Below are 26,351 nucleotides of genomic sequence, written 5' to 3'. Positions count from 1 at the left end.
TGTTTTTTTAACATGGATGAAAGTGATTAAAATAGTTAATACTTGATTCAAAGCGAACAATTACTTAAGGTAGTTAAATTATCTAGCGTAACCCTGACCAGTTGCCGCACATGGTTGAAATAATTAATCCGATCATAAATTTGCTTATAAAATCATTTGGATCACTAAATAGGCTTAATTTATATAGTTATTTGAAAGATACACAAGTACTAGAGGTTATTAAACTGTTTAATTAGGGTGTATTCTTGCCTTGGACAATATGAAAAGTTTTTCGGTTATGTGGTTAGATTCACATAATTAGTTAATGAATTAACTTTTGTAGCTATATAATACACGACGGGTATTTGTTGAAACTTTTTTAATTTGGTGTCATAATCAATAATTGCATATTAAAAAAATAATTACTCTCTTGGTCCTCTAATTTTTTGAAATTTTCTATTAGGTGCATATAATATCTTTTTTGTTTCAATTATGTCCTTCAGACAAAATTCCTTTTTTTTTAATTAGGTCACTCTTGATATTGATTCGCTCAATTGTATCAGGATGTATTTACAACAAAAAAATATGGTACATGGATTAAATTAAAAGAAAAACAAAGCCTTTGCAGCCAATTAAGAAAAAAATGGTGTAATGACTCAATTAAAATAAAAAATAAAAAAGGGAGTTCCTTAAAAATTTTGGAAAATGCTATGCACCAATAGAGTCATTAAAGTCTAAAAAAACACAAGATGATTCTAATTGTGATTTGGATTATTTAATTCGAACTTACACAATTAGTATGAGTGATTAAAATAATGAAACAAAGTCTATTCTAACGTTAAAAAAGAAAAAACAAACTCTTCTTGAATATGCATTAGGCTTTATCTACATTTTCTTTTTTAATAAATCAATGTTAATTCAGATTGGTTTTTGTAGTTTATTACATTTTTAATGTTCAATTTTTATGCTAATTATTAAATAATTAATTCATTTTTTATTTCATCATGAATTTTTTTATATTTGGTTGTTAAATATATATTTACACAAAATTCTATTAATTTAAATTAAAATGGATGATATAGACCAATCAGAAATATATGATCCTTCGATAAATTCATTCAGTCAAGTTGGTTTTGTTATTGATCATCCTCTGTTCTTGCAAAGTGAGATACAAGGTACGCTCTCTTTCTTAAATCATCTATTATTCAAGAATACTCAAATAAAAATCTTATTTACTTAGTTTTAAAAGATTCCATTGTGCTTCCGTGATGAGATTTTATTCAGACAGTGTAAAATAGAAATAGTGTTTTGTGATATATTCTTTTGACAAAATTTAAACGAGTCAAGTATTTATTATATATTATATCAGTAAGCTAATGGTTTATTCATTTTATGTTCAATCTATTTCATGGCATCAAATTGAGATAAAAAAAATTTTATTATTATGCATGTTTTTTTTCTGCTTTATCTTTACCAGGTTGTCTTGATGTTGGTGATCCTAACTATGAATGTTCAATCTGTGGGGCGTATTTTTGGTTATTGAAACGTGTTGAAAGAGACTCTACAATTAATTGTCCTGTTTTTACTGTTTGTTGCTCAAAAGGAAAAATTCAGTTACCTTATCTTCGAAAGCCCCCAGATCTGCTATATAATTTGATTAATGGACATGATAGGAAGAGTTTGTATTTTCAAAAAATATTCGATCTTATAACAGTATGTTTGCCTTCACGTCTCTTGGTGGTAAGGTACTGGATTCAGTGAATGATGGGAGTGGTCCACCATAGTTTATTATAACTGGTCAGAATTATCATCGGATTGGAAATTTGCTCCCAGATCCTGGTCAGAAGCCTAAATTTGCGCAATTATATATATACGACACTCAGCATGAGATAATGCATAGGCAGGGAATCTTTCGGTATGTGTGTTTGAAATGTTGTTGTTTATTTTTTTATTTTATTTCCCTGATGTTTTAATGTTATTTGCATTAAAAATAGGTTAATACCTGTTATTGTATAGTTATATTGTGTTTTATTCCTGTTATAATGCGTTATTAATCAGTTCTCAATGATAATGATGTATCAAAACATATCGAAATTGTGTTCTGTGTGGTTTTTAAATATAATTTTGTGGTTAATGTATATTTGTTTTAGGCAAACATCTGAGATAGATCGAGAATTGATAACTGAGTTGTTGGAAATGATCGATACTCATAACGTCATAGCACAGTCATTTCGAAGAGTCAGAGAATTTTATCAGTGTCATTCATCCGAGATCTTCTCTTTGAAGTTGTTTTCACATAGGAAGGTTGATCGAAGAACTTACAATACTCCCTCTTGTGACAAAGTTGTTGCATTGATTGTTGGAGATTTTGATTCGTCGGATCATGGTCGCGACATTATTATTCGATCTACTGCTGGTCAGTTGCAGCATATTTATGAAACTCATGCTCTGTATTGGCCCTTACAGTATCCGTTGTTGTTTTCATATGGCGAGGATGGTTACCAGTTGAATATTCCTTATCGTGGTAAAGTTGGGGGATATGTCCCTAGAAAGAAAACAAGGGTTTCTCTCAGGAAATTCATATGTTTTTGTCTGCAGATTAGGGAGCAAGAAGATGGAATTATTCACAAGTGTAGGTGATTATTTCAATGATTTGTTGTTGACTGTTTCACCATGATTGAGTAACAGAGGTTGTATGAGATTAGAATGAAGCAGAGTACAATTAGAGGAGAAGTGCTTCAAGGAATAGAAGAGGCTACGCGTCGTGGTGATGACGAAGCTTCTTCAATTGGGAGGCGAGTCATCTTGCCTTCTTCCTTCACTGGTGGTAGGCGTTATATGTTTAATCATTGTCAGGATGCGATGGCAATCTGTAAACATTTTGGCTATCCAGATTTATTCATTACTATTACGTGTAATCCAAATTGGCCTGAATTTCAGCGATTCACAGAGCAAGAGCGAATTTCCATCGCTGATCGTCCTGATATCTCTTGCCGTGTTTTTTATGCTAAGTTGAAATGCCTGCTAAGCAATCTCAAGGACGGTGTGTTTTTTGGTCCACTTAGTTAGTGCAGGTATGTTATTTCTATCTTGGCATTTCAATTTTTGTCTGTTGTGCTTGGACATATTGTTGTTTGGGTTCTTAATGATGCTTTTGTATATTTTAGGTATGTATACTATTGAGTTCCAAAAAAGAGGTCTACCACATGCACACATGTTACTATGGCTTAACGGGGAAAGCAACTTACAAAGTGTTGAAATTATTGATGAATTTATCTGTGCCGAGCTACCCAATCCTCTCAAATTTCTAGCCTTTTATAATGTCGTCACCAAGTACATGATCCATGGTCCCTGCGGTCGACTTAGACCGAGTTCTCCTTGCATGAAAGATGGTAAGTGCTCAAAATTTTATCCAAAAAGATTCATTGATCAAACGAGCTTTGATGAAGATGGCTATCTGATATATAGATGTCGTAATATGGATGTGACAGTGAATATCAACGACGTTGATATTGACAACAGATTTGTTGTGCCTTATAATCCACTGCTGTTAATGAAATATCAAGCTCACATAAATCTTGAGTTTTGTAACAAGTCAAACGTCATCAAGTATCTTTTTAAGTATATCAATAACGGTCCGAATCGGGTGACTGCAACTGTTGGAGAAACATATCATGTTGGTGAATCTTCTCAGGTGGTTGATGAGTTTCGTTATTTATCACTGTTTGAATCCATGTGGAGAATTTTTGCTTATGATATTCATCATAGATGGCCGTCAGTACAGAGGTTGACTTTTCATTTGTCGAACCAGCAACATGTTGTATTCGATGATGCTGATATCACTACTCATGTTTATTTGCGCAACAAAGATTTGCTGACAATGTTTACGAGTTGGATGATGGCCAACAGGCGGTTCCCGGATGGGCGGTCTTTAACATATGTTGAATATCCGGGAAAATTTGTCTATTGTTCGAACAGTAGGGAGTGGAAGCCGAGACAGAGGGGATTCTCAATTGGAAGATTGAGTTTTGCTCATCCGTCATCTGGTGAACTTTTCTATATGCAGATGCTTTTGAATGTGCAGAGAGGTTGTACCAGTTTTCGGAGTATAAGAACCGTGAATGGTGTAACTTATGATACATTTCAGGAGGCATGTTCTGCCATGGGATTCTAGATAGATGGTAAGGAGTATATTTCTGCTATTAAGGAAGTCGCCGATGTAGCGTCCGCTGCACAGCTAAGGTGGCTTTTTGTGATGTTGTTGCTATCTGGTTCCATGGGAAGGCCTCTGTCAGTTTGGGAACAAACTTGGGCTTATTTGTCTAATGATATTCTTTATCGCAGAAGGCATGAGCTGCAATATCTTGGTAAGCATTTTGTTCATGGTGATTTTATTATATGACAAGCAGGCACACACGGACACAGACAGTGCAGAAATTATATTATCGTGCTAATATTTATTAATTATCGTTAAACGTAGATCTAACGATGAGTCAGGACAAGTTGCAAACATTTTGTTTGTTGGAGATTGAAAAACTATTGCAGAGTAATGGAAAATCATTGAGAAATTATGTTGGCATGCCGGTTCCTAATAACTCTTTAGTGTCTCAATTTAGCAACTTGATGCTGCTGCGTGAGTTGCAGTTTGACATTGTTTCTTTGACTCGTGAGCATGATACAAATGTCTTAAAGTTAAATGAAGAACAGAGGGTGGTCTACGATAAAATTATTGATTGCATTTCGAATAAGAGGCACGGATTCTTTTTTGTGTATGGGTTTGGTGGCACTGGAAAAACTTTTTTATACAGGGTTTTGTTGGCTAGATTGCGATCTGAGAAAAGGATTGTTATAAACGTTGCTTCTAGTGGAATTGCTTCTCTGTTGTTACCTGGTGGTAAGACGGCGCATTCTATGTTGAATATTCCTGTTGAGCTGACTGAAGATACTGTTTGTCGGATTAAGAAGGATAGTGCAAAAGCTGAGGTAGTCCGATTGGCCGATTTGATTATTTGGGATGAGGCACCGATGACTAACAAGTTGGCATTTAAAGTGCTCGATAGGACGTTACGTGATATAATGGTTTCGGTCTCTGATAGGAATAAATATTTACCTTTTGGTGGGAAGGTGGTCATTCTCGGTGGTGATTTCAGGCAGGTCTTGCCAGTTATTCCAAAAGGTTCTCGTGCTGAGATTGTGATGGCTTCGATAAATTCTTCTGTCCTCTGGAAATATTGTGAAGTTTTGTGTCTGACGAAAAATATGAGGTTAACAATGGGATTGGAACAATCAACTCCTCAGGAGTTAAGGTCATTTTTAGATTGGATACTTCAAGTCAGTGAAGATCGATGTGGAACAGTGGTCAATGATAAACTTTTTGTTGATATTCCTTCTGATCTAATAATTCCTGTCTTGGAGAATCCAGTGGAAGATATTGTAAATACAATCTATCCGAATTTGGTTCAGAATTTTTGTGATCCAAGTTTTTTCCAGGATATGGCAATTTTGGCTCCGACTGTCGACAATGTTGAAGAGATAAACAATTATATAGTTGACTTGTTGCCCGCGGAGGAGAAAAATTATCTCAGTGCTGATTCGATATGTGGTAGTGATGTCTATTATGATGTTGGTGTTGATTGGATAAATGTTGAATTCTTGAATCAGATTAGGTGTTCTGGTCTACCTAATCATTCGTTGAAGTTGAAAATAGGCGTGCCTATTATTTTGTTGAGGAATATTGATCCAGCTGGGGTTTGTGTAATGGAACTCGACTTGTTGTGCGAGATTTAGGGAGAAATGTGATCGGTGCGGATATTGTTTCTGGTAGCAATGTTGGGGATAAAGTTTTTATCAGTAGAATGAATATGATTCCCAGTGATATGGTTATACCGTTTAAATTCCAACGCCGTCAGTTCCCGGTTTCTCTGTCGTTTGCGATGACAATAAACAAGAGTCAAGGTCAGACATTATCAACAGTTGGTTTGTTCTTGTGTCGTCCTATATTTTGTCACGGTCAACTTTATGTAGCTATTTCCCGAGTTAGGAATAGAAATGGTCTTAAGATTTTACTTTGTCATGATGGATTAGTTGATCCTATCAGGACTGAGAACGTTGTATTTACGGAAGTTTTTGATAAGATATAATGTAGTTTCTTCTTATACATTTCAATCTTATCTGTGTAATTTATAGTTTTGTTTTTGTGTATGTTTTGTTTAAAGAGGGACAGTTTCTTTGGGGTATGTGTAAAATCATCTCAACCATTTTGTGTGCACTAGATGCACCAATTTTTATGAACTGTTAGATTTTATTAAATGAAAATTAAAGGATGTTATGAAAGAAGAGTATTCATACGATTTATAAATATAGAATATATTATTATATATTACCATACGCGTGGTTTCATCTCCGATGTGGAGTGCTATCTGCATTTCAGGCCCGTAGACATTCAAGCTGGATGTTCTTCTCCAGCGTGACTTCTCCTCATGAAGGGTGCATATGCTCCTCTTTGCTTTCGCCGTCAGTTGTATTTTCTCGCGATTCCTTCACGCAAGCCCCTTTTTTCGTGGATTTAGTTGATTAGGTAATCATCAAATTGAACCCAAGCCCCTTTGTTTTCATCTCCTAATCTGCTTCCCTCTGCCCTACCAAACGTTGTCTACATGCTCTGTTTCTTCGGTGTTTGGTTCCTTGTCATTCATTGTAGGTTAAGGATTTTCCCATAGAGTCTCAAATAGAAGATTTGCAACCAATCAATCAGGTACACTCTTCTGGTCCTTTTACTTCCAAACCTGTTTTCGTCTTCATCGTTTTCCTTTTTGTTGGTCCTTTTATCATTTCTCCTTTTGTTAGTTGTTGAGGTTTTTTTTTGTATGTGGTTTGTCTATTTTATCAATATTTTGGTTTTTATAATGATTAGAAAGATGAAATTTCTACTTATGTTTTCTTATATTTATGGATCATGGTTTGCTTTTGTCAATCATTGTCTAGGTCTCGGGTTTCTACCTAATCTACTTCCTCAGCGATGACGTGATTGGCAGAATTTTTCCAGCAAAGTGAGTTTATGGATCCACCCTCCCCTATTCGAGTTTTGTATTTCGATTTTTCTTTTCATTCAATAATCCATTTAAATTGTTTGTTATATTGTTTAATTTATTTTATTTAATAAAAACTATTTTATATTTCATCTGTTGCATTTCGTAGACATAAAGTTGTTTGTGCCGAGTTTAATAGCTTCATTGAGAAAGGAATGGGTGTTGTGACACCAAGTTGGCATCATGGTCCTCTGTTATCTTTCCCTAAAAATGTCTTCTGCACATATATTGATGTTCTTCCATATATTATGTGTCTTCTTGAAAATATTAAATTTTATTAAAAAATTTGATTATTTACTTTTTTAATTCTAATATTATTTTTTCCAAAAAATAAAAAGAAATTATATTGTTAATATATTAATAAAAATAAAATATGACCATCTTATTAATGAAAAATAATTATTTATCTTCTTATAGCAAGAAAAGTCATATGATACCAATGCAAATTTCATTTTAATTTTATGAACAAAAAAGTTATTTTAATCTTAATTAGACTCGATCCATACAATTTTATTTCATTTTATTATTTCTAACATATATATTTAGGTAATATATATTATTAGTAGTAACTTTTTTATAATGTATGTATCAATTATTCTTGCTTCCTTTTGTCTTCTATTTTTTTTTATTATTTTGGTTTTAATATTTAGTAAAAATTTTAATTTGATGTCTAAAATTTTAAATATTTTGTTTTAGTTCAAAATAATTTTGTACGAATTTAAGTATTGTTATAGTATTGTTATTTAAAGTACTTAATTATGCACTAAGATATTATGTATCTATTACAGTGTATCAATGTTCTTCTTTTATATTAACCTTTGATCTCTATGTAATATAATCTAATGGTCTATACAAATATGGCATACTCTATAAGTACATAATTGTTGTTCTCATTTAAGATATACCCTCTTGTTTAATGAATACAATTGATGGTTCATATTTTACTTTGATTTTTTTTTTCGTTTAAAAAAGTCAGTTTTTAAATACATCTATTTTATCGACTATCAAAAAGTTAATTGGCTATGGCCCAGTTTGGGTAAGCAACTTTTCCTTTTGATAAAATAACTTAAATAATAAATGACTCTATTAAAAGTAACTTATAAATAGGTTATTTTGTGTTTGGATTTTAAACTCTAAAGTGCTTATTTTATAGAAATGTGATGAAAAGTAAATGTATTATTAGAGAAGTCACTTTTTTTAACTTCTCTATAAGCTCCTAAATAGCTTCTTAAAAAGTTGCAATTTGGTTTTGAAAAATGCATCAGATATTAATATTACTACTTTTCATAAGTTAAAAGTTAAAAAACGTTGCTTCTAAAGTTTTGTAAACGGGCCTTATATCTTTATGAAAATATTAAATTTTATTCAAAAACTTGATTATTTACTTTTTTGAATCTGATATTGTTTTTTCTAAATAAAATATATTGTTACTATTTTATATTTTATTTTTCTGAATTTATCCAAATCTCAATTGATTTTGTTTTGTTCTTTCTTAGTTAAAATATATCTGTTTTAATAGATGAACCAAATTTTTATTTTTTTAAAAATTCAATTTAAACTATCTTTTTTAATACATTGAATTTGCATAAAATAAAAAAGTTAAATATATAAAATTATTGATTTTCTTTTTTTTACTACCAGTCTAAAAAACACTTCGTTGCAGTTATTTGTTTTGATTAATATAATCATCTCAGTTAAACGATAAACTTAATTAAAGTGAGGTTATTCTAATTTCTTTTCATCAAAATCTTCACTTTTGGTTGATTAGGGATCCTAAAAGACGTTTCTACCTCACCCCATCTCCTCTATCCCTAACCCAATCTCCATCTGTTGCATGATGTCCGTACCCCCATCCTCGACTGAGATTTCGGCTTCCGTCGTCGGTTCTGGCCACATGCCGGAAGCTATGGCTATCTCTACGATTCGATTCAATCCCACCATGAGGGTGTTGTTCTCTTCGTTGTGTCTGTTCCCTCTCCCCAGGGTTCCTCTGTCTCTCTCTGTCGAGCATACCTCATTCTCCATCTCGATTTCTCGGTTTTCGATAGCAGATGTTGCCACCGCGGTTCAAGAGGTATATGTGGGCTATGGTTCCATTCTCCCCCTGTTCAATCTCTTTCTCGATTCCTTCTCCAGTTTCAATTTCTTTTTTGTGTTAATTGTTGCTGTTTTCTGGATCTATCATTTAATTTTGAGTTGTTTGGTTTCTGATTTAATCATGGTGATTGTTACTTGTTTTTGTAAATCAATGGTTCTCTCCTATCTTTGTGCTGTTGGTGTTTCTGTGAAATAATTTACTTCTTGGGGGGTTTGCTCATTATAAATTATATAATTTTCTTTTTGCTATTGGACTGAAGTTACTGTAGTGTTTGGTATAGTTGACTGATAAAATTCTGTTTTTGCTTTATTGTGAATTGTCAAATCAACTATATGGGGGTAGGTATTTGGTAATTTGCAACAGGCCTCTTCCCATATTGTTTTTGCTCTTTTCCCATGAGTATTTGGTTACTTGTGATATCTTCCTAAATGATGTGTGTAGCCATATCAATCTATATATGCCTATTAGTCTATCTCTATCCTATATGTGAAGCTTACATTGTAAGCTTTAGTGTTTCTTAAATTTGGGAGTTTATAACTCCAACTCATTTGTTTATCTTCTCATCTTAGTTCTGAGTTCTTCTCTGTATATTTTCTACTTTTGGTGTTCTTATCCTACATATTTTAGGAATGAATAACTGTGTTGATCTAGTGGAGAAAATCACTCCGTGGAGAGAATCATGGAAAGTGCATGTTAAAGTTGTGAAGTTGTGGTACCACAAGAATCCTGCTTTGGATCCTTCTCAAAATCTGTTGCATATGGTCTTAATGGATGAGAAGGTGAGTTTTATTTTATGTTAGCATTTCCTTAGGTTGTTGCGACTTTTCTATTTTTCGTTTTTCTAATATGCAGAAGGGAAGGTTGGAAACTGATATGTTTTTGTTGTTTTATTTTCTTAATCAAGTGTTGTTATGCTATTTGGATAGCTAAATAAGTTAATAAATTCAAAATATGAATCATTTTTTTTCAACTGCAGTTACACAAGATCCAGGCCACCATTAGAGATCAGCTTATATCAAAATTTGTCGTGTCTCTAAATGAAAGGGATGTGTACTTGATGACCCATTTTACAGTTGTACCGAACACTGGTTTGAACAGAGTGACAAAACATCGGTTCAGACTTTTGTTCCAATACAACACCTCTATTGTTTCTGTGGTATCTCCAAGGATACCTCATTCCGGTCTGTGTTTTGCATCAATAGATGAAATTGATCAAATGACAAAGGACCATAATTTCCTCATTGGTTTGTACAACTTTCTTGCTCTTCCCTTTTATTATCATAGTATTATGTTTTAAAAAGTGTTGTTTCTGATTCAAATTTGTATATGTTTCAATCTAATTATTAGACTTTGTTGGGATCATTACTGGTGTTCGAAAAGAAAGAGATGTGGCATCATATGGGAAGCTGGTCAAAGCAGTGGTGCTAGAAGTCTTTACTGATGGGTAATATCTCTCTAACTGTCTCCTATATTAGTAGTTATCTTCTATTAATTCTATTTTTTTCTTCCAGTCTTTATGTTTATAAGAATAAATATATAGTTAGATCCTTTTGATCTTTTGAAACTTATCTGTTCAGCAAAAGGGTACAATGCAATGTGTTTGGAAATTCTTGTGATCTGTTAGAATATGATAAGTTACAAAAATATCCAAGATCTCCGCTGGTTGTCCTCGAGTCTTTTAAAATCAAAGCAATTGAAGGTTAGTTTCACCCATATCCAGCGAATTTTTACTCTAATATTTAGTGTTCTATTTTTTGACCTTTTAATCTAAATATGGTTTGAGTCTAATAGAATAGGATTCTTTCATGTAGGTGGGGTAATCCTACAGAATGTGATAAATGTCTCTAGGTTATTCATTAATCCTGACATTCCTGAGTCTGTTGAGTTCCTAAGCAGGTTAGTTGTGATCAAAATATTAAAAACCTAGAAGATGCCATGCTTATTTTGTTGGTATTCATCTATATGTTTTGTGTTATGAAGATTAGTTATTGTATCTTGTGTGTAGATTTACTGTAGCCAGTTATGGATTCTCAAGACTTGTGACCAATGACTTTGGATACTTAGTTTCTAAAGTTGATGGTGATTATTTCAATCCCAAAGAGATTATTAATATTCAAGATCTTCATTCAGATGATGGGGTACTATTTTAGATTGGCAAACTCTTCATTTAATACTTAAACTTGAATTTCTTAAACATGTGTCTTGGGTTTTGTAATCTGGTTTGTTAGTGATTATTGTATAGTATATCATTGTTTTTAAAATTTTACAGGATTCTCATTACTTTGTTATTGGGACAATTAAGGAAGTTATGGATGAACCAAATTGGTGGTACTACACACGTGTCTGTGGTCATGCTGTTGTTGAGCATGAGGATCTCTACCTTTGTGATGCTTGTGGTTCATGTGTTGAACATGTTATGGTCAAGTGAGCTTCATATGTAACTTTATTTTGGAATAGATTAATTAATAATCTTATGAATTTTTTTTTACTTCTTTGTTATGCTCCACTCTATGTGTTGTTAAGCAGATTTCTTGGTTTTAGTTATCATTCTTGGTTGTTAATTGTGTTAGATATGGGATTCGGGTAAAGATTCAGGATGATGGGTGTACTGTTTTGTTTGTTCTGCTTGATAATGCGGCAACAAAACTATTTGGAAGAACCTGTTCTGAAGCATTTCTCAGGATAGAAGAAGAATTTCCTGTTGATCCTAGTGTGCTTGTAGTATGAACTCTTTCATACCGAACCTCATTTAATCTTTATTATTTATATTTTGTGTTCAAGTTTATTGATTCTTTTATATTAAACTCCTAAGGTCTGTGATAAACTACTATTTTATGATTTATCTTGTGCTCGATTGAGTGGATTTTATCAATCTTTCATACACTTGTTCATACAAAATGCATGACTTTAATTCTCCTTTCTGATTCTGTGCTAAGATTGAAAACATGCTACTTTGGCCTTATATTTGCTAATATTAATTCCTTTTTATACCATTCGATGCCGTGATATGTGTGTTAAGTGTTTTCAGGGATTACAGGGCAGGAATGGCTCAGAGGATGGAAAGGAAGCATGCAAAAGTGGAAGGAATACAAGAAATTGAAGGAACTGCAAAGATGTCAGCCTGATCCTCTCGCATTAAAACGGTCATAACTTGAGCTACAGAGGTCCAAATGAGGCGGTTCTAATTGCGTTGGAAAGCTAACATCCGGGGCTTCGATTTGATATATAATTTGATATAGTGACCGAACCGCTAGGCAACGCGAATGCGTGCTCCACGTGGACGCCTCGCAGTGACGAAAAACCAGCGTGGCAGATTTCACAACCAGCGATTTCTGGGCTGTTTCTGACCCAGTTTTTGGCCCAAAAAACATAGATTAGAGGCTATAAAGTGGGAGAACCCATCTATTCATGAAGATGGCTCATAATTCATAATTTTTAGGATTTAGATGTAGTTTTTAGAGAGAGAGGTTCTCTCCTTTCTCTTAGGATTTAGGATTAGGATTCCTCTTAAAGGATTTAGGATTATTTCTCCTCAATTTCTAGGTTCAATGTTCCTTTTACTTATTTTCTCAATTTAGTTTATGAACTCTTTATGTTTAGATTGATTTTCTATTTAATATAATTTGAGGTATTTCAGAATTATTATTGCTTTCCTTTATTTATATAAATAATTTAGATTTTTCCCTTTTGGCTTTGGTTGATTAATTGGTAACTCTTGAGTTGTCAAACTCATCGTGATTGATAATTGTTATCTTTGCTGATTGATTTAAATTCCTATAACTCTAGTCTTTCCTTAGGAGTTGACTAGGACTTTAGGTGTTAAATTGATTTATCCACTTGACTTACTTCATAGTTAGAGGTTGACTTAGTGGGGAGCAAAATATAATTCTCATCACCATTGATAAGGATAAATAGGACAGGACTTCTAATTTTCATACCGTACCAAGAGTTTTATTAGCTATTGATTTATTAATTCCTGCAATTTATTTCTGTTGTTCAAACCCTTTCAAAACCCAAAAATACTGTTTTTCATAACCAATAATAAATCATACTTCCCTGCAATTCCTTGAGAAGACGACCCGAGGTTTAAATACTTTGGTTTATAAATTTTATTGGGTTTGTTACTTGTGACAACCAAACGTTTGTACGAAAGGATTTTCTATTGGTTTAGAAGCTATACTTACAACGCGATCATATATTTGTGAATTTTTTTACCGACAGGAATTCCGATCGTCAAAATGGCGCCGTTGCCAGGGAATTGCAAACGTGTGCCTTATTATTGGTTATTGTAAATATTTGCTTTTTGCTTGTTTATTTGTTTTTATTTTTGTTTTTATTTTTGCTTTTTCGTAAATTAAGAGGTTATTGATTTTTATTTAGTTATTAAAAATTTTTCAAAAATTTGTTCTTGGTGTTCATCTTGATCTTCAAGTTGTTCTTCATGTTCATCTTGACCTTCAAGTTGTTCTTAGCTATTTTCTTCGTTTTGATCTAAAAAATTTTAAGTTTGGTGTCATTTTATTGTTTTTCTCTTTCCTCATTTAACTCAAAAATATCTTTTCTCTCTATTTTAATTGAATTTTCGAAATTTGCATAAAAAAAATTCAGATTTTTTTAAAAAATTTTATCTTATCTTATCTTAGTTTTAAATTTCAAAATTCAAATCTTTTTCAAAAATCATATCTTTTTCAAAATCTTATCTTATCTTATTTCAAAATTTAAATTTAAAAAAAATATTTTTTTTTTCAAAATTTAAATCTTTTTCAAATCTTTATCTTATATTGTTGGCTTTTTCAAAATTCAAAATTTAAATTTCAATAACCTTTTAATTTAAATTTGTTTTTATTTTCGTTTTTAATTTTTATTTGCTATTATGAGTTCTCACCCCCATCGCTTTAAGTTTGGTTCCAATGTTGTTGTAAGGAATGGAAACTATAATGAAAATAGGCATCAAGGTTGGAAGAATCAAAGATGGGAGGAGCCACAAGGATTTGATCAACCCTCTTGGCAACAACCCCCTCCAATGCACTATAACCAACAACCATTCTGTGATGCATACCAAAATGATGACTATGGTGGACCCCCTTGTAGTTACCAACAAACCCCGCCATATGCTTATGAACCATCTCCTTAACACAACTTTGAACCACCATACTCACAAGTCCCTTACCACCAAACACCACCATATGACTCTAACCTGTATCCACCACACCAACCACCATATGAACCACACCCAGAACCACCACCTCAATATTCACCATCTCCATATCCTTATCAAGAAGAACCACCTTCCTATTATGAATTCTTTCTCCAAAATAATGAACCCTCATATCCACCCCAATCTCCAATGGAAGACATCCTTCGTGGTCTTCTTCAAGGGCAAGCGAAGATGAAGAGGAATGTACTGGAATTAGCGACTGCCTTAACCGAGGTAGTAAATCAATTAGCTTCCCAACATCTGAGCACTCAAGGAACCCCCACGGTTTCATGTGGAAAATCTACTAAAGAATGTAGCATGAAGGAGACACTAGAAACTCTGGTGGACAATGAGCAGCACGACTTGGTATTGGAACAATTAGAGGAAGTCATGATCGTTGAAGAGGAAGAAGTAGTTGAAGACTTGGGAGATGCGGAACCTCCATAGGAAACTCAAGTCATAGAGCCCCCTTCTAAGGAGTTTGAAATTGATGTTGAGGAGGGTGTACAACCTCCAAAGCATATCATGGTTGAAGACTTTGAAGGGGATGATCAAGAGATGGATTCAATCATTAATGAATTCTTATCTATAATTGAATCCTCTCCCATTGGACTTGTGATGGAGATTCAAGAAGAATAAGCAAAACCTCCTATGCCCTTGTTAAGTAATGAAGAAGAGATTAAATTGGAAGAAATCTACCAAGAGGAAGAGGTTGAAATTGAAGAAGCTTACAATGAGGTGGAAGTTGTCCAAGAAGAGCCCAAGGGAATGGAGCTGGAAATTACCTTGCCAAGGTTGCTGGAGACCTCTTCCCCAAAGCCATCACCATCCATCCCTTCATTCAAGTGGGTAAATCTCTCATCTCTAACCTTAATTAGCTCACTTGAATATGCTTTGCTTGAGACAGATGGTCAGCTTAGAGCTCTTTGTGGATATAAGAGCAAGATGGAGATGGTTAGTGGTTAAAATTGTCATGCAAGGTTCAATATGATTGCATGCTCCAAATTGAAGTACAATGGTTGGTGCAAATCTCAATTGAATGGGTCTAGGAAGCTGTTTGGATGTCTCAGTGAGAATTTTAATTGCGTGCCACCCGGATAGAATCATGATGATCAACAAGAAGACGGGTGTAAAGGCAAGGCCTGGGACCCCGGAATTCAGTCTAGAAATCAACACTCTTGGAGCCTTGTCACTTGCTTTACCTTGCTTAAAGGCTTTCTGCGCCTAGTTTGGGATCCCGGAGGCCATTGGAATTACAAACATTGGTGGAGATTCCTGGATGAGTTCAAGCACAAGCCGCCATGACAAGGAGCTCACCAAATGTCCAAATTAAGGACTTTAACTAAAAGTGCTAGGTGGGAGACAACCCACCATGGTATGATTGTTCCTTTCTTCAACTATAATTTTATTTAATTTTGTTTGTTTTTGAATTTTATTTTATTTCATTGAACCTGGAATTATTCATAACATCTGCATACTGTATTCTGCATTTTGCATTTTAAAAAAAAAATTTGCACGCGACGCGTAAGCGTCGCTGACGCGTCCGCGTCACAAGTGCATTAGGAAGAAAAGAAAAGTGAACAGAGAGTCACGCGAGAGCGTGGCTGGAGGCGTGCCTTAGGCACAAATATGCCCACGCGTCTGCGTCACCCACGCGAACGCGTGGCTCTGTAAAATCAACGTAAAGGGGTGTATGGCAGTATGTTGGGCTGGAATGGGGCTGGACTCGTGCTGGAAGCACAAGCCCTCCCACGCGATCGCGTCAACCACGCGACCGCGTCACCCAAAAATTTGGCAAAAAGAGTTTTCGAACAGAGAGTTGCGCGAATGCGAGGCTGCACTCGCGCCAATCGCACAAATCAGGCCACACGATCGCGTAACCCACGCGTCCGCGTCACATGCGGCGCACAGCTTATCCAGATTAGCCAAATATCTTATCTTTTCTTCCCCAATCCTAATTTTTCTTATCCTTTCTTACTTTCTTCTTCTTCATCTTTTTAACCTCTCATCCATCTTCACTTCCATTCTATTTTATTTAATTTATTTGCATACTTTCATTCATTACATTTTAATTTTGTGCATATTTGTATTTTGTTTTCTAAATTTATTATTTTTCAATTGGTGTTAAATTTTCTTATTCAACTGTTGTATCTTTCTTGAATTATTTTGGTGCTTCATGACTTGTTTTATTCTGATTGGGTATTATTATTCATAAGTCAATGCTAATTTTTATAATACTGGTATTCCTTTTTGTATTGACATGATCTTATACTATCTTTCATTACCCACACTCTCCCTCTTTATTGCAAATTTTTTTTGCAACATTGATATGCCATGTGCTTCTATTTTTTTCTCACTTGCATGTTGTAGCTACCATGTAATTGAAACCCCCATTATTTGGTATTAACCCAACCATATTTTATTTATTTTCTTATCTTTATTTCTGGGTTACTTTTCTTCTTTTTCCTCTTCTTTCAGGCTGGCCACCGAGAAAGAGAGAGAGAAACTTATATATGAGGCAACAAACAAGTCCATCTGCACAATCTTTGGAGAAAAGCGTCAGTTGGAACAACCCGTCCACTTGCACATCTGAGCATGCACCGAGGATGGTGCAATCTTTAAGTGTGGGGAGGTCGATACCGATCTCCATGGGTTAGTTATTTTCTTCTCAACACCAATATTTTACTTTATTTATTAGTTCATTGTTGCATTTACATGTTTGATTGCATGTTTATTTGATTTTGTGCATATTTTACCACTTGGTTGAAGTAATATTTTCTTTTTCAAGAAATTTTTATAGTATTTCACTAATTTAAATTGAAAAATTTTTTGTGTTAAACTTGTTTGAAGATTATAAATTGGAACATGAATTATAGCTAAGAACACACAACCTGTGAGATTTTGAGCTTATTTATATGGTTACATTATTTAACCATAAATTTTTATTCTTGTGTGTTTTCTTTCCTATGATTGTAATCTTTGCTTTGTTCCATTCTATATGTCCACTATTTAGTGTATTTATATGCTTGCATATGATTGAGGCCATTATTTGATTATTACCTCACTTATCCCAAATAAGCCTACCCTTTCAATTATCTTTGTCAGCCACTTTGAGTCTTTTAATCCCATTTGTTCTATGTTTTACCACATTACTAGTCTTAAGCGGAAAAAGAATTAAATATCCCAATTGAATCTTTGGTTAGCTTAAGATAGAAATTTGTGTGTTAATTAAGTATGGGAGAATTGTGGGAACAAGGGTTAATAAGGGAATGTGTCATGATAAAATAATGGGAATTTGGGTGCCTACTCATGTGAAACTATAAAAATTAAAAATCCATGTGCATTGATAAGCTATGTTTATTTTCATGTTCAAAAAAAATCCAAAAAAAATATTCAATAAATAAGTAAATAAATAAGGGGACAAAATTATCCCAATGTTAAGTTAATGAAAAATCAATGCATATGTGATAAAATTAAAGAAAAGTTGATACATGAGTATGATATACAAAAGTGGGAATTTTGGGTAGCTAGGCATGAATTTAAAAGTATATAGAATATGTGTATAGGTGAGAGCTTAGGTTAATTAAAGATTCATATTATAGCTCACTTGGCCATACACATATCATCACCTTTACCTTAGCCCCATTACAACCCTGAAAAGACCTCATGATGTTTGCATTGGTACATTAAATTTTTGTTGATTGGTTAGATGAAGAACAAAGTTTAGAAAGCATGACTAGAGAAGAGTAGAGTGAATTAACCCTAGACACTTGAGAGATTAGAGTGATATATGATGAGTATTTTGGAGGAAAAATAAATCTCTCCCAAAACACACAAATCTAACCGGCAAGTGTACCGGGTCGTATCAAGTAATAAAAACTCACGGGAGTGAGGTCGATCCCACAGGGATTGAAGGATTGAGCAATTTTAGCTTAGTGGTTAATTTAGTCAAGCGAATCAAGATTTGGTTGATGGTTTTGTGACTTGCAGAATTAAATTGCATTGAAGTAAAGAGAACAAGAAATAAATTGCTGAAACGTAAAGGACAAGAAATTAAATGGCAGAAACTTAAAGTGCAAGAAATGTAAATTACAGAATCTTAAAGTGCAAGAAATGTAAACAGCTGTAATTGTAAAGGGAATTGGGGAATGGATTTGCAGAATTTAAACAAGGAAAAGTTGAATTGCATTAAATAGAAGAGGGAAAGGGAATTGAGATTGAACCGGATATGAAGCAGAAAAGTAAATGAACATAGAAAGCAGTAAACAGAGAAGTGAAATGGGAAATTCAGATCTCAGGACCCAGAGACTAGAAAACCAAGTCTAGATCTCAATGCCTTCCTAGATCCAACAAGAACAATTGCCAGGGAATTGTAAATTGCAAAGAGAATAGATGAAGAGCAATTAACCGGAAATGAAATTCAATTAACAGTAAAGAAACAGAGAGATCCAAGATTGAGATTGAAACAGAATTTCTTCAATTCTCCAATCCAAGATCCAAGACAAATGTAAAATGAAATTGAAAGCAATGGAAACAAAGAAATTAAAGTTCACTCAATAACAAAAGCTCTCCGAAAACTATTATGAAAATTCCAAAAGGAAAGCTCCTCGAAGAACTTGAATTCTGTCCTATTTATACACTTTCTTCCAATGATCTTCAAGCCTTGAGTTGGGCCTTTGCTCTTGGTGGAATTGGGTTGAAAGAGGCCTTGGTTGATTGCTCTTGAAGTTTGGAGAAGAACCAAAGTGAACCAATTGAACCGGGTTTGAGTTTTGCAAAAGTTGGTGCAAAAGTTAGAGCAAAAGTTAGGGGTCTAACTTTTGGTCTAACTTTTCATATCAGCCCACAAAATTTGCTGCTATCCACGTTGGGGCAAAAGTTAGGGGTCTAACTTTTGCTCCAACGTTGGCCTCCCTTATGCACATTTATGGCGCCAACTTTGTCCTCTTGTCATGTTGCCAATTTTATGCCCAATATAGACTATCATATATGGTTGGAAAGCTCTGAATGTCAGCTTTCTAACCCACTTGGAATAACTTCAATTGGACATCTACAACTCAAGTTATGATCATTTGAAGAGGGCATGGTCGCTGGCTTTGGTGTGCAGCGTTTGAGGTAACGTTTGCCTCAAACATTGGCGAAAACGCCAGTTCTGGAGGCTCAAACGTATTGTCCACCCCATACTATTATACATTGTTGGAAAGCCCTGGATGTCTACTTTCCAATGCCGTTGGGAGCACATTATTTGGAGCTCTACAGCTCGAGTTATACTCCGTTGAAGGTGCAGAGGTCAGTTGGCCTCACTGCAGGTTGCCACCATGTTCGTTTATGCACATTGCGGGGCAGTTTTCTCCCTCAATTTTAGTGTCCACCATGCAGTGCCATATATGCTTGGAAAGCTCTTGATTCCTACTTTCCAATACTTCTTGAATCACCTCATTTGGAGCTCTGTAGCTCAAGTTATTCTTGTTGGAAGTATACCCCTTGTATGCCTTGTGGTGTGTGGCGCCAACGTTAGCCACCAAGTTAGGGGGCTAACGTTGGCGCAAACTTTTGGTGCCCAGGGAGGTTTTCATGTGCCAACGTTAGCCTCAAAGTTAGGGGGCTAACGTTGGCGCAAACTTTTGGTGCCCAGGGGAGAAATTCATGTGCCAACGTTAGCCTCAAAGTTAGGGGGCTAACGTTGGCGCAAGCTTTTGGAGCCCAGGGGAAAATTTTCAAGTTCCAACGTTAGCCTCCAAGTTAGGGGGCTAACGTTGGGGCTAACTTTTCAACCAAAAGTTTTTGCAAAAGTTTGATGCTAACTTTAGGTCCAGCTTTTTGCTTCCTGGTTCAATTTCACTTATTCCATTGTCCTCTCTTCACTCCTAGCCATTCCTTCTTGCTTCAACCTTTCTCCAAGCTTTCTTCACCTATCATTAATCAACCAAACACATCAAAGCTATGCTCAAAATCATGAGATATTCATTCTTTCATAATATGCAACAAATATAGCATAAAACCTCATGAAATGGCATGAATTCATATATGGTTGGTTCAATCAAGGGAAACATGAAAATCTACTCAATTAGCTTGCTTGTAGCTCAAGAAAGTGCATAATCTTAATGAAAATGAAAGAAAAAGACTAGTTAAAATAGGCTAAGATGACTTGTCATCAATATACACTACCAGTGAGGGTTCAATGCTTGATTCTATGTTCCCTGCTTTCATGAGCTATCTTCTTACAAGTTTACTTGTCTTTTATTGTATAATTTGAATTAGTGAAATTTGATTTATGTTTGTCTTGGAAAATTTGTTTACTCTTAACCAAGTAGGAAAAAAAGCATTTTGCATGTAGTTACATTCATATAGATAGGTTGCATTTCATACATTCTACCATTCCTCTTCATCTTTATAGCTTCTCTTGAACTTAGCATGAGGACATGCTAATGTTTAAGTGTGGGGAGGTTCATAAACCACTATTTTATGGTTTATCTTGTGCTCAATTGAGTGGATTTTATCAATCTTTCATACACTTGTTCATACAAAATGCATGACTTTAATTCTCCTTCCTGATTCTGTGCTATGATTGAAAACATGCTTCTTTGGCCTTATATTTGCTAATATTAATTTCTCTTTATACCATTCGATGCCCTGATATGTGTGTTAAGTGTTTTCAGGGATTAAAAGGCAGAAATGGCTCAGAGGATGGAAAGGAAGCATGCAAAAGTGGAAGGAATACAAGAAATTGAAGGAACTGCAAAGCTGTCAGCCTGATCCTCTCGCACTAAAACGGTCATAACTTGAGCTACAGAGGTCCAAATGAGGCGGTTCTAATTGCGTTGGAAAGCTAACATCCGGGGCTTCGATTTGATATATAATTTTTTATAGCGGCAATACCGCTAGGCGACGTGAACGCTTGCTCCACGTGGACGCATCGCAGTGACGAAAAACCAGCGTGGCAGATTTCGCAACCAGCGATTTCTGGGCTGTTTCTGACCCAGTTTTTAGCCCAGAAAATATAGATTAGAGGCTATAAAGTGGAGGAACCCATCCATTCATGAAGACGGCTCATAATTCATAATTTTTAGCATTTAGATGTAGTTTTTAGAGAGAGAGGTTCTCTCCTCTCTCTTAGGATTTAGGATTAGGATTCCTCTTAAAGGATTTAGGATTATTTCTCCTCAATTTCCAGGTTCAATGTTCCTTTTACTTATTTTCTCAATTTAGTTTATAAACTTTTTATGTTTAGATTGATTTTTTATTTAATATAATTTGAGGTATTTCAGAATTATGATTGCTTTCCTTTATTTATATAAATAATTTAGATTTTTCTCTTTTGGCTTTGGTTGATTAATTGGTAACTCTTGAGTTGTCAAACTCATCATGATTGATAATTGTTATCTTTGCTGATTGATTTAAATTCCTATAACTCTAGTCTTTCCTTAGGAGTTGACTAGGACTTTAGGTGTTAAATTAATTTATCCACTTGACTTACCTTCATAGTTAGAGGTTGACTTAGTGGGGAGAAAAATATAATTCTCATCACCATTGATAAGGATAACGAGGATAGGACTTCTAATTTTCATACCGTGCCAAGAGTTTTATTAGCTATTGATTTATTAATTCCTGCAATTTATTTCTCTTGTTCAAACCTTTTCAAAACCCAAAAATACTGTTTTCCATAACCAATAATAAATCATACTTTCCTGCAATTCATTGAGAAGACGATCCGAGGTTTAAATACTTTGGTTTATAAATTTTATTGGGTTTGTTACTTGTGAGAACCAAACGTTTGTACGATAGAATTTTCTGTTGGTTTAGAAGCTATACTTACAACGCGATCATATATTTGTGAATTTCTTTACCGACAGGAATTCCGATCGTCAGTCTGTCGGTCATATTCTCCACAAATGTTTGATGATGCTGTTGGAGAGGAGAAAGTTTTCAAGGTTGAAATTGATTCTGCAGTTGATCCAGATTACTCCAGCTGCTTTAAAATTGTAAATGTCTTTAGTCATAATCCGAAACCAGTTGCAGCCGATGATTATATCAATGTATGATTCCTCACCTTATGTTAAACATGTTCATGCAATTGTTTTTTTCTCAATCAATGCATTTGATACTTATTCTAACCAACTTATCCCAGGCAATACTTCATGGTCCCATTTTTCCACCAATCTATGATAGCTACTTGCAGTATGCAACTGGCGAAGATTACAAGACTCAAGTAGTGTGTGATAATACTATTCAATCAGAAACTATTGAAGATATTATCACTGATCTTATTTTACCGAACCGCTGTTATTCTGATGCTGAGAATGTATTTTTTTCTCATTTGCAATAAAATCTCTTAGATCATTTATTTTTGTTAATCTTGTTATATCATAACTCGAAAAATTAGTAAATGATAGTTTTGTAAATTATTTGAAATTTTAAATGCTGTAATCCTTTTTTCTTTGCTGCAGGGTAGTTTCATTTTTATTCTGGGAACTATATCATCTGTCTTGAAGAATCATAAGTGGTGATTCTTAACTTGTTTATGTGGTTCTCTTGTGTCAACTAATAAAAATATTTTATCATGTGATCTATGTCAGCTTCAATGCATTGATGCTGTCCGAAGGTGTTTTGTTCTTTCATTTTATTCTATTTTGGTAACTAATTATTATTTCAATGTTAACTTAAATTTTTGTTGTTTTCTCATGCTTTGGAAGGTTCTGCTTGAAGGTTGTGGTGTCTCATTCAAATGGGAACAATATATTTGTTCTTAAAGATCGTGAAGTTGTCCAAATAATAAAGACAAGATGCTCGAGCTTTTTGGATAATCACCCAGAGTTGAATCAGGTTGTCATCCAATTGTGGTTTTAATTAGTATATAAATATAAATATAGTAACTTTGTTTCTTTTGAAATTCCTAGAGAAAACATAAATTATTATTGACATATTTGTTAAGTATTTTGTTTTGTTTGTTGTTTTTTTTTTTGGCTTTTTAGGGATCTTATTGCAAAGTTGTTCCGTTGAAACTCATTTCAAGTCTTTTGCACAAAAAAGTTGTCTTCATGGTTGATGCTAGGCCTGTAGGTTATGAGATGAATCGATCTGCATATATTGTTCAACAAATCTGGGATGATGCCTCTGTTATTAATGTTTTTGAGGCTGCTGCTGAGATAAATGAGCATAAGGTTTGTTGTATATTTTTTATAATTTGTTCAATTATTAGTGTTTAAAAATATCAATAACTAAGAGGATTTCAATTTTCTTCAGATTCATGTTCTGGTTGATTCTATGCCTGAAGTTGAAGATGCTTTCAGCCAATTTGAAAGTGATCATGAGGCTATGGAGGATCTGCATGCTTTTTAGTTTAATGTGTTCACATACTACTTGAAATTGTTGTTTGATTTGTGATACTTAGTGTCTGTTGAATTCTAATATGGATCTAATTGTGATATTTATGTATTTAATGAAAGTTCTTTTTAATTACAAGAAAAGAAAATATTCGTTTATTTGATCAATTTCAAATGAACTATCTCAATAATTAATTAATTATTACTCTGTTTATAAAAACAAGAAAAAATTATAATCCGCCAAAAAGATATAGTTGCTGGTTAATAAAATGCTTTACATTTACATTTTTAAATGTATTCAAGCTAAAGTTAAATTTAATTGTTATTAAAAAATATATATCTTGTCGTCATTTAAAAATTTATAAGATTTCAAATTGAAATATAAATATGGAAGCCGTTACTGGTTGGCTAACTCCAAATACAGAATTGATGCTGTATAAGAACTTTGGTGTTCATGAAAGGGTTTTTTTTATGAGAATGCAGTTAAAAGACAAAATATATCGTAGTTACAACAAGTATATTATCTTTTATTTTAAATTATCCTCAATGTGTACCTAATAACATGAAAAATTAAAATACAAGTATATTTAAAGAATTATTTGTATTTATTTTTTGTCAATTTATTAAAAAAAATAATTAAACTTTAAACTTATTGGTGTACTCTTTTCATGCTCACCTAAAAGATCTTATATAATGTTTATTGAATTGTGGTGTAAATTTTTTTTTCATGGTATTTGAACCAAAAAAAAAAGAAAATCTTATTTTAATAAAAAACTCATAATATATCTTTAAAACAAAATAATAAATTTTAAATATTCTTTTATAATAATATATAAATCTAATTAATATACATATATATATACAATTTTAGTTAGTTTGCTTAGTGAGGTGAACGTCGTATCATTATCATAGGGTAGCAGTGTTGGTGGCGTGGTCGTGATGGTAGGGTGTTTTTGCATCAGCCGTCTCATCAATCACTAAAGCTATAACACAAAATGATATATATTTTAAATATTCTTTTATATAATATAAAAACTTCTATTATTGTATTTACGTTTAATATGATAATTTTTTTTAGACAAAACAAAATTTATTTAAATTTTCATATTATATACCTAATATATATTTAATATTAATTTTTTTAAGATTCTAATATATCTTTTTTTCATAATTTAGTACATAGATTTTTAACTTTTTTTTCGTATATTATTTATTTTAGTTTTAAACACCAGTAATTTCTTTTGTTGTACAGATATGTTGATTTTAATATTTTTATACTATTTTATTTTTGTTTTGGACTTCAAGCTAATATTTGAAACTTATAAAAGGATTTAAAACATAAAAAAAATGCTTCATCTAATTAACGAGTTAGGTTTTTAAACTCAGATCATTCAAATAAGATATAGTAAATAAATAGTTCAGATTTAACTAATTAACAAAATGTACAGCACTCCATACTTAATAAGGAGTGTTTAACGATGAGCTTTCATTGTTGCTGATTTTATTTGCTTTTAATTACAATAGTATTGGATTAATAAAATATAATTATAATAATCTTCGAATGTTTAATATTGGTTTATTTTGGTTTCATTACTTTGTTCGATGCTCAATGGGTGTTATGGAACATCAATAGTCATCTTCCTCATAACTTTCTCCTTCCTTACTGAGACCTCAGCCCTATCTTTCTCTTTTCTCCTTTTGCTAGCTGTTGCCACTCTCGCGTTCCTGCCTCTTTTTTCTATGTGGTTGTTGTGACCCCGATTCGTCGCTCAGCATCCTCAACCCGCTCTCTTTATCTCCATGCAGTTCGTGTTTCTGGATCGTTTCTTGGATTATCCGAGTTTTCTCTCCGTCGGAAAACTGTGCATCAAGGTTACCCACTTCGGTCGACATTTTCGGTCCCAAACGTCTCCTCGAAACAGTATTCCTATCATCATCGTGCTCTCTGTGATTTGTTTCCTTTTGTTTAAAATAGAATTCTAATTTACTAATTTTTATATTGTAATCTGTTGATAGATGAAGATATATAAGAGATCAATTGAGAATGGAGCTGGTTTTGGATCTGAAATTACAACCGGGTTCCACTGAAAATCGAGATGGGGTCTGAAAATTTGCAACAAAGTTAAGTTAAATTATTTTTTCTTCTGAGCTATTTGTGTAGAAACTATGTTCAATTGTGATCGGTTTTTTTTTTATTTTTCTTACCAGCTATTTTGGGTCATTTGTTTTCTTTGTGAGTGTCTTCAGGTAGTGAAGGAGAGAAGGGATTCCAGTGGGAAGCATGCAAGGGACTATACCATTTATACAGGGGCTTTTGGGACAATATACTTCTTTTCATTTGTACGGTTTTTTCCGTGTTTGGTCTCAGGAAAATGGTGTCCTTAAAATCTATGGTGATAAAAATCAAACTAGGATGTCAACATTTTTTCAATTGAAATATCTCCAAAGCCTCTTGTTATTGGGAGCTCTACTATATTTAAAAGATAACAATTTGAAAAAGGGATATCGTTTTTTAAGTTCATTTCTGTTTCAGGTTAAAAACAAAATTATCGACCACAAACAAGTGCTTTGTTGATTTTGAATTAGTCCGGGTTGGTTTGAAATTTATCTTTTTATTTGGGTGTAGTTTTTACTTTCTTTTTCAGCTCTCTTGGAGTTTCAGCTGA

The 26,351-nt window shown here is 33.5% G+C and overlaps 2 protein-coding genes across 2 annotated transcripts; both read left to right on the top strand.

Annotated features, from left to right (window-relative positions):
- Positions 1-1,048: 1,048 nt before the first annotated feature.
- On the top strand, positions 1,049-7,032 carry LOC107615768 (uncharacterized). The gene is made up of 11 exons (XM_021111947.1): positions 1,049-1,154; positions 1,457-1,692; positions 1,782-1,894; positions 2,130-2,541; positions 2,668-3,022; positions 3,147-3,371; positions 3,471-4,105; positions 4,154-4,346; positions 4,460-5,727; positions 6,680-6,733; positions 6,964-7,032. Exons 1-11 carry the CDS (start codon positions 1,049-1,051, stop codon positions 7,030-7,032), a joined length of 3,666 nt encoding a protein of 1,221 aa, XP_020967606.1.
- Positions 7,033-9,794: 2,762 nt separating this feature from the next.
- LOC110268500 (uncharacterized) lies at positions 9,795-23,701 on the top strand. Its single transcript, XM_088499108.1, has 14 exons — positions 9,795-9,944; positions 10,142-10,409; positions 10,513-10,609; positions 10,743-10,864; positions 10,977-11,061; positions 11,171-11,303; positions 11,468-11,589; positions 11,736-11,883; positions 22,216-22,398; positions 22,491-22,664; positions 22,810-22,865; positions 23,056-23,185; positions 23,335-23,523; positions 23,606-23,701. The coding sequence occupies exons 1-14, from the start codon at positions 9,795-9,797 to the stop codon at positions 23,699-23,701; spliced, it is 1,953 nt and encodes a 650-aa protein (XP_088355234.1).
- The last annotated feature ends 2,650 nt before the right edge of the window (positions 23,702-26,351 follow it).

Source organism: Arachis ipaensis, chromosome B9 (assembly GCF_059453495.1).
Source record: "Arachis ipaensis isolate K30076 ecotype BB chromosome B9, ASM5945349v1, whole genome shotgun sequence".
Taxonomy (NCBI): Eukaryota; Viridiplantae; Streptophyta; class Magnoliopsida; order Fabales; family Fabaceae; genus Arachis; species Arachis ipaensis.
The sequence above is the reverse complement of the archived record's forward strand: the minus strand, read 5'-3'. Positions and strand labels throughout refer to the sequence as shown.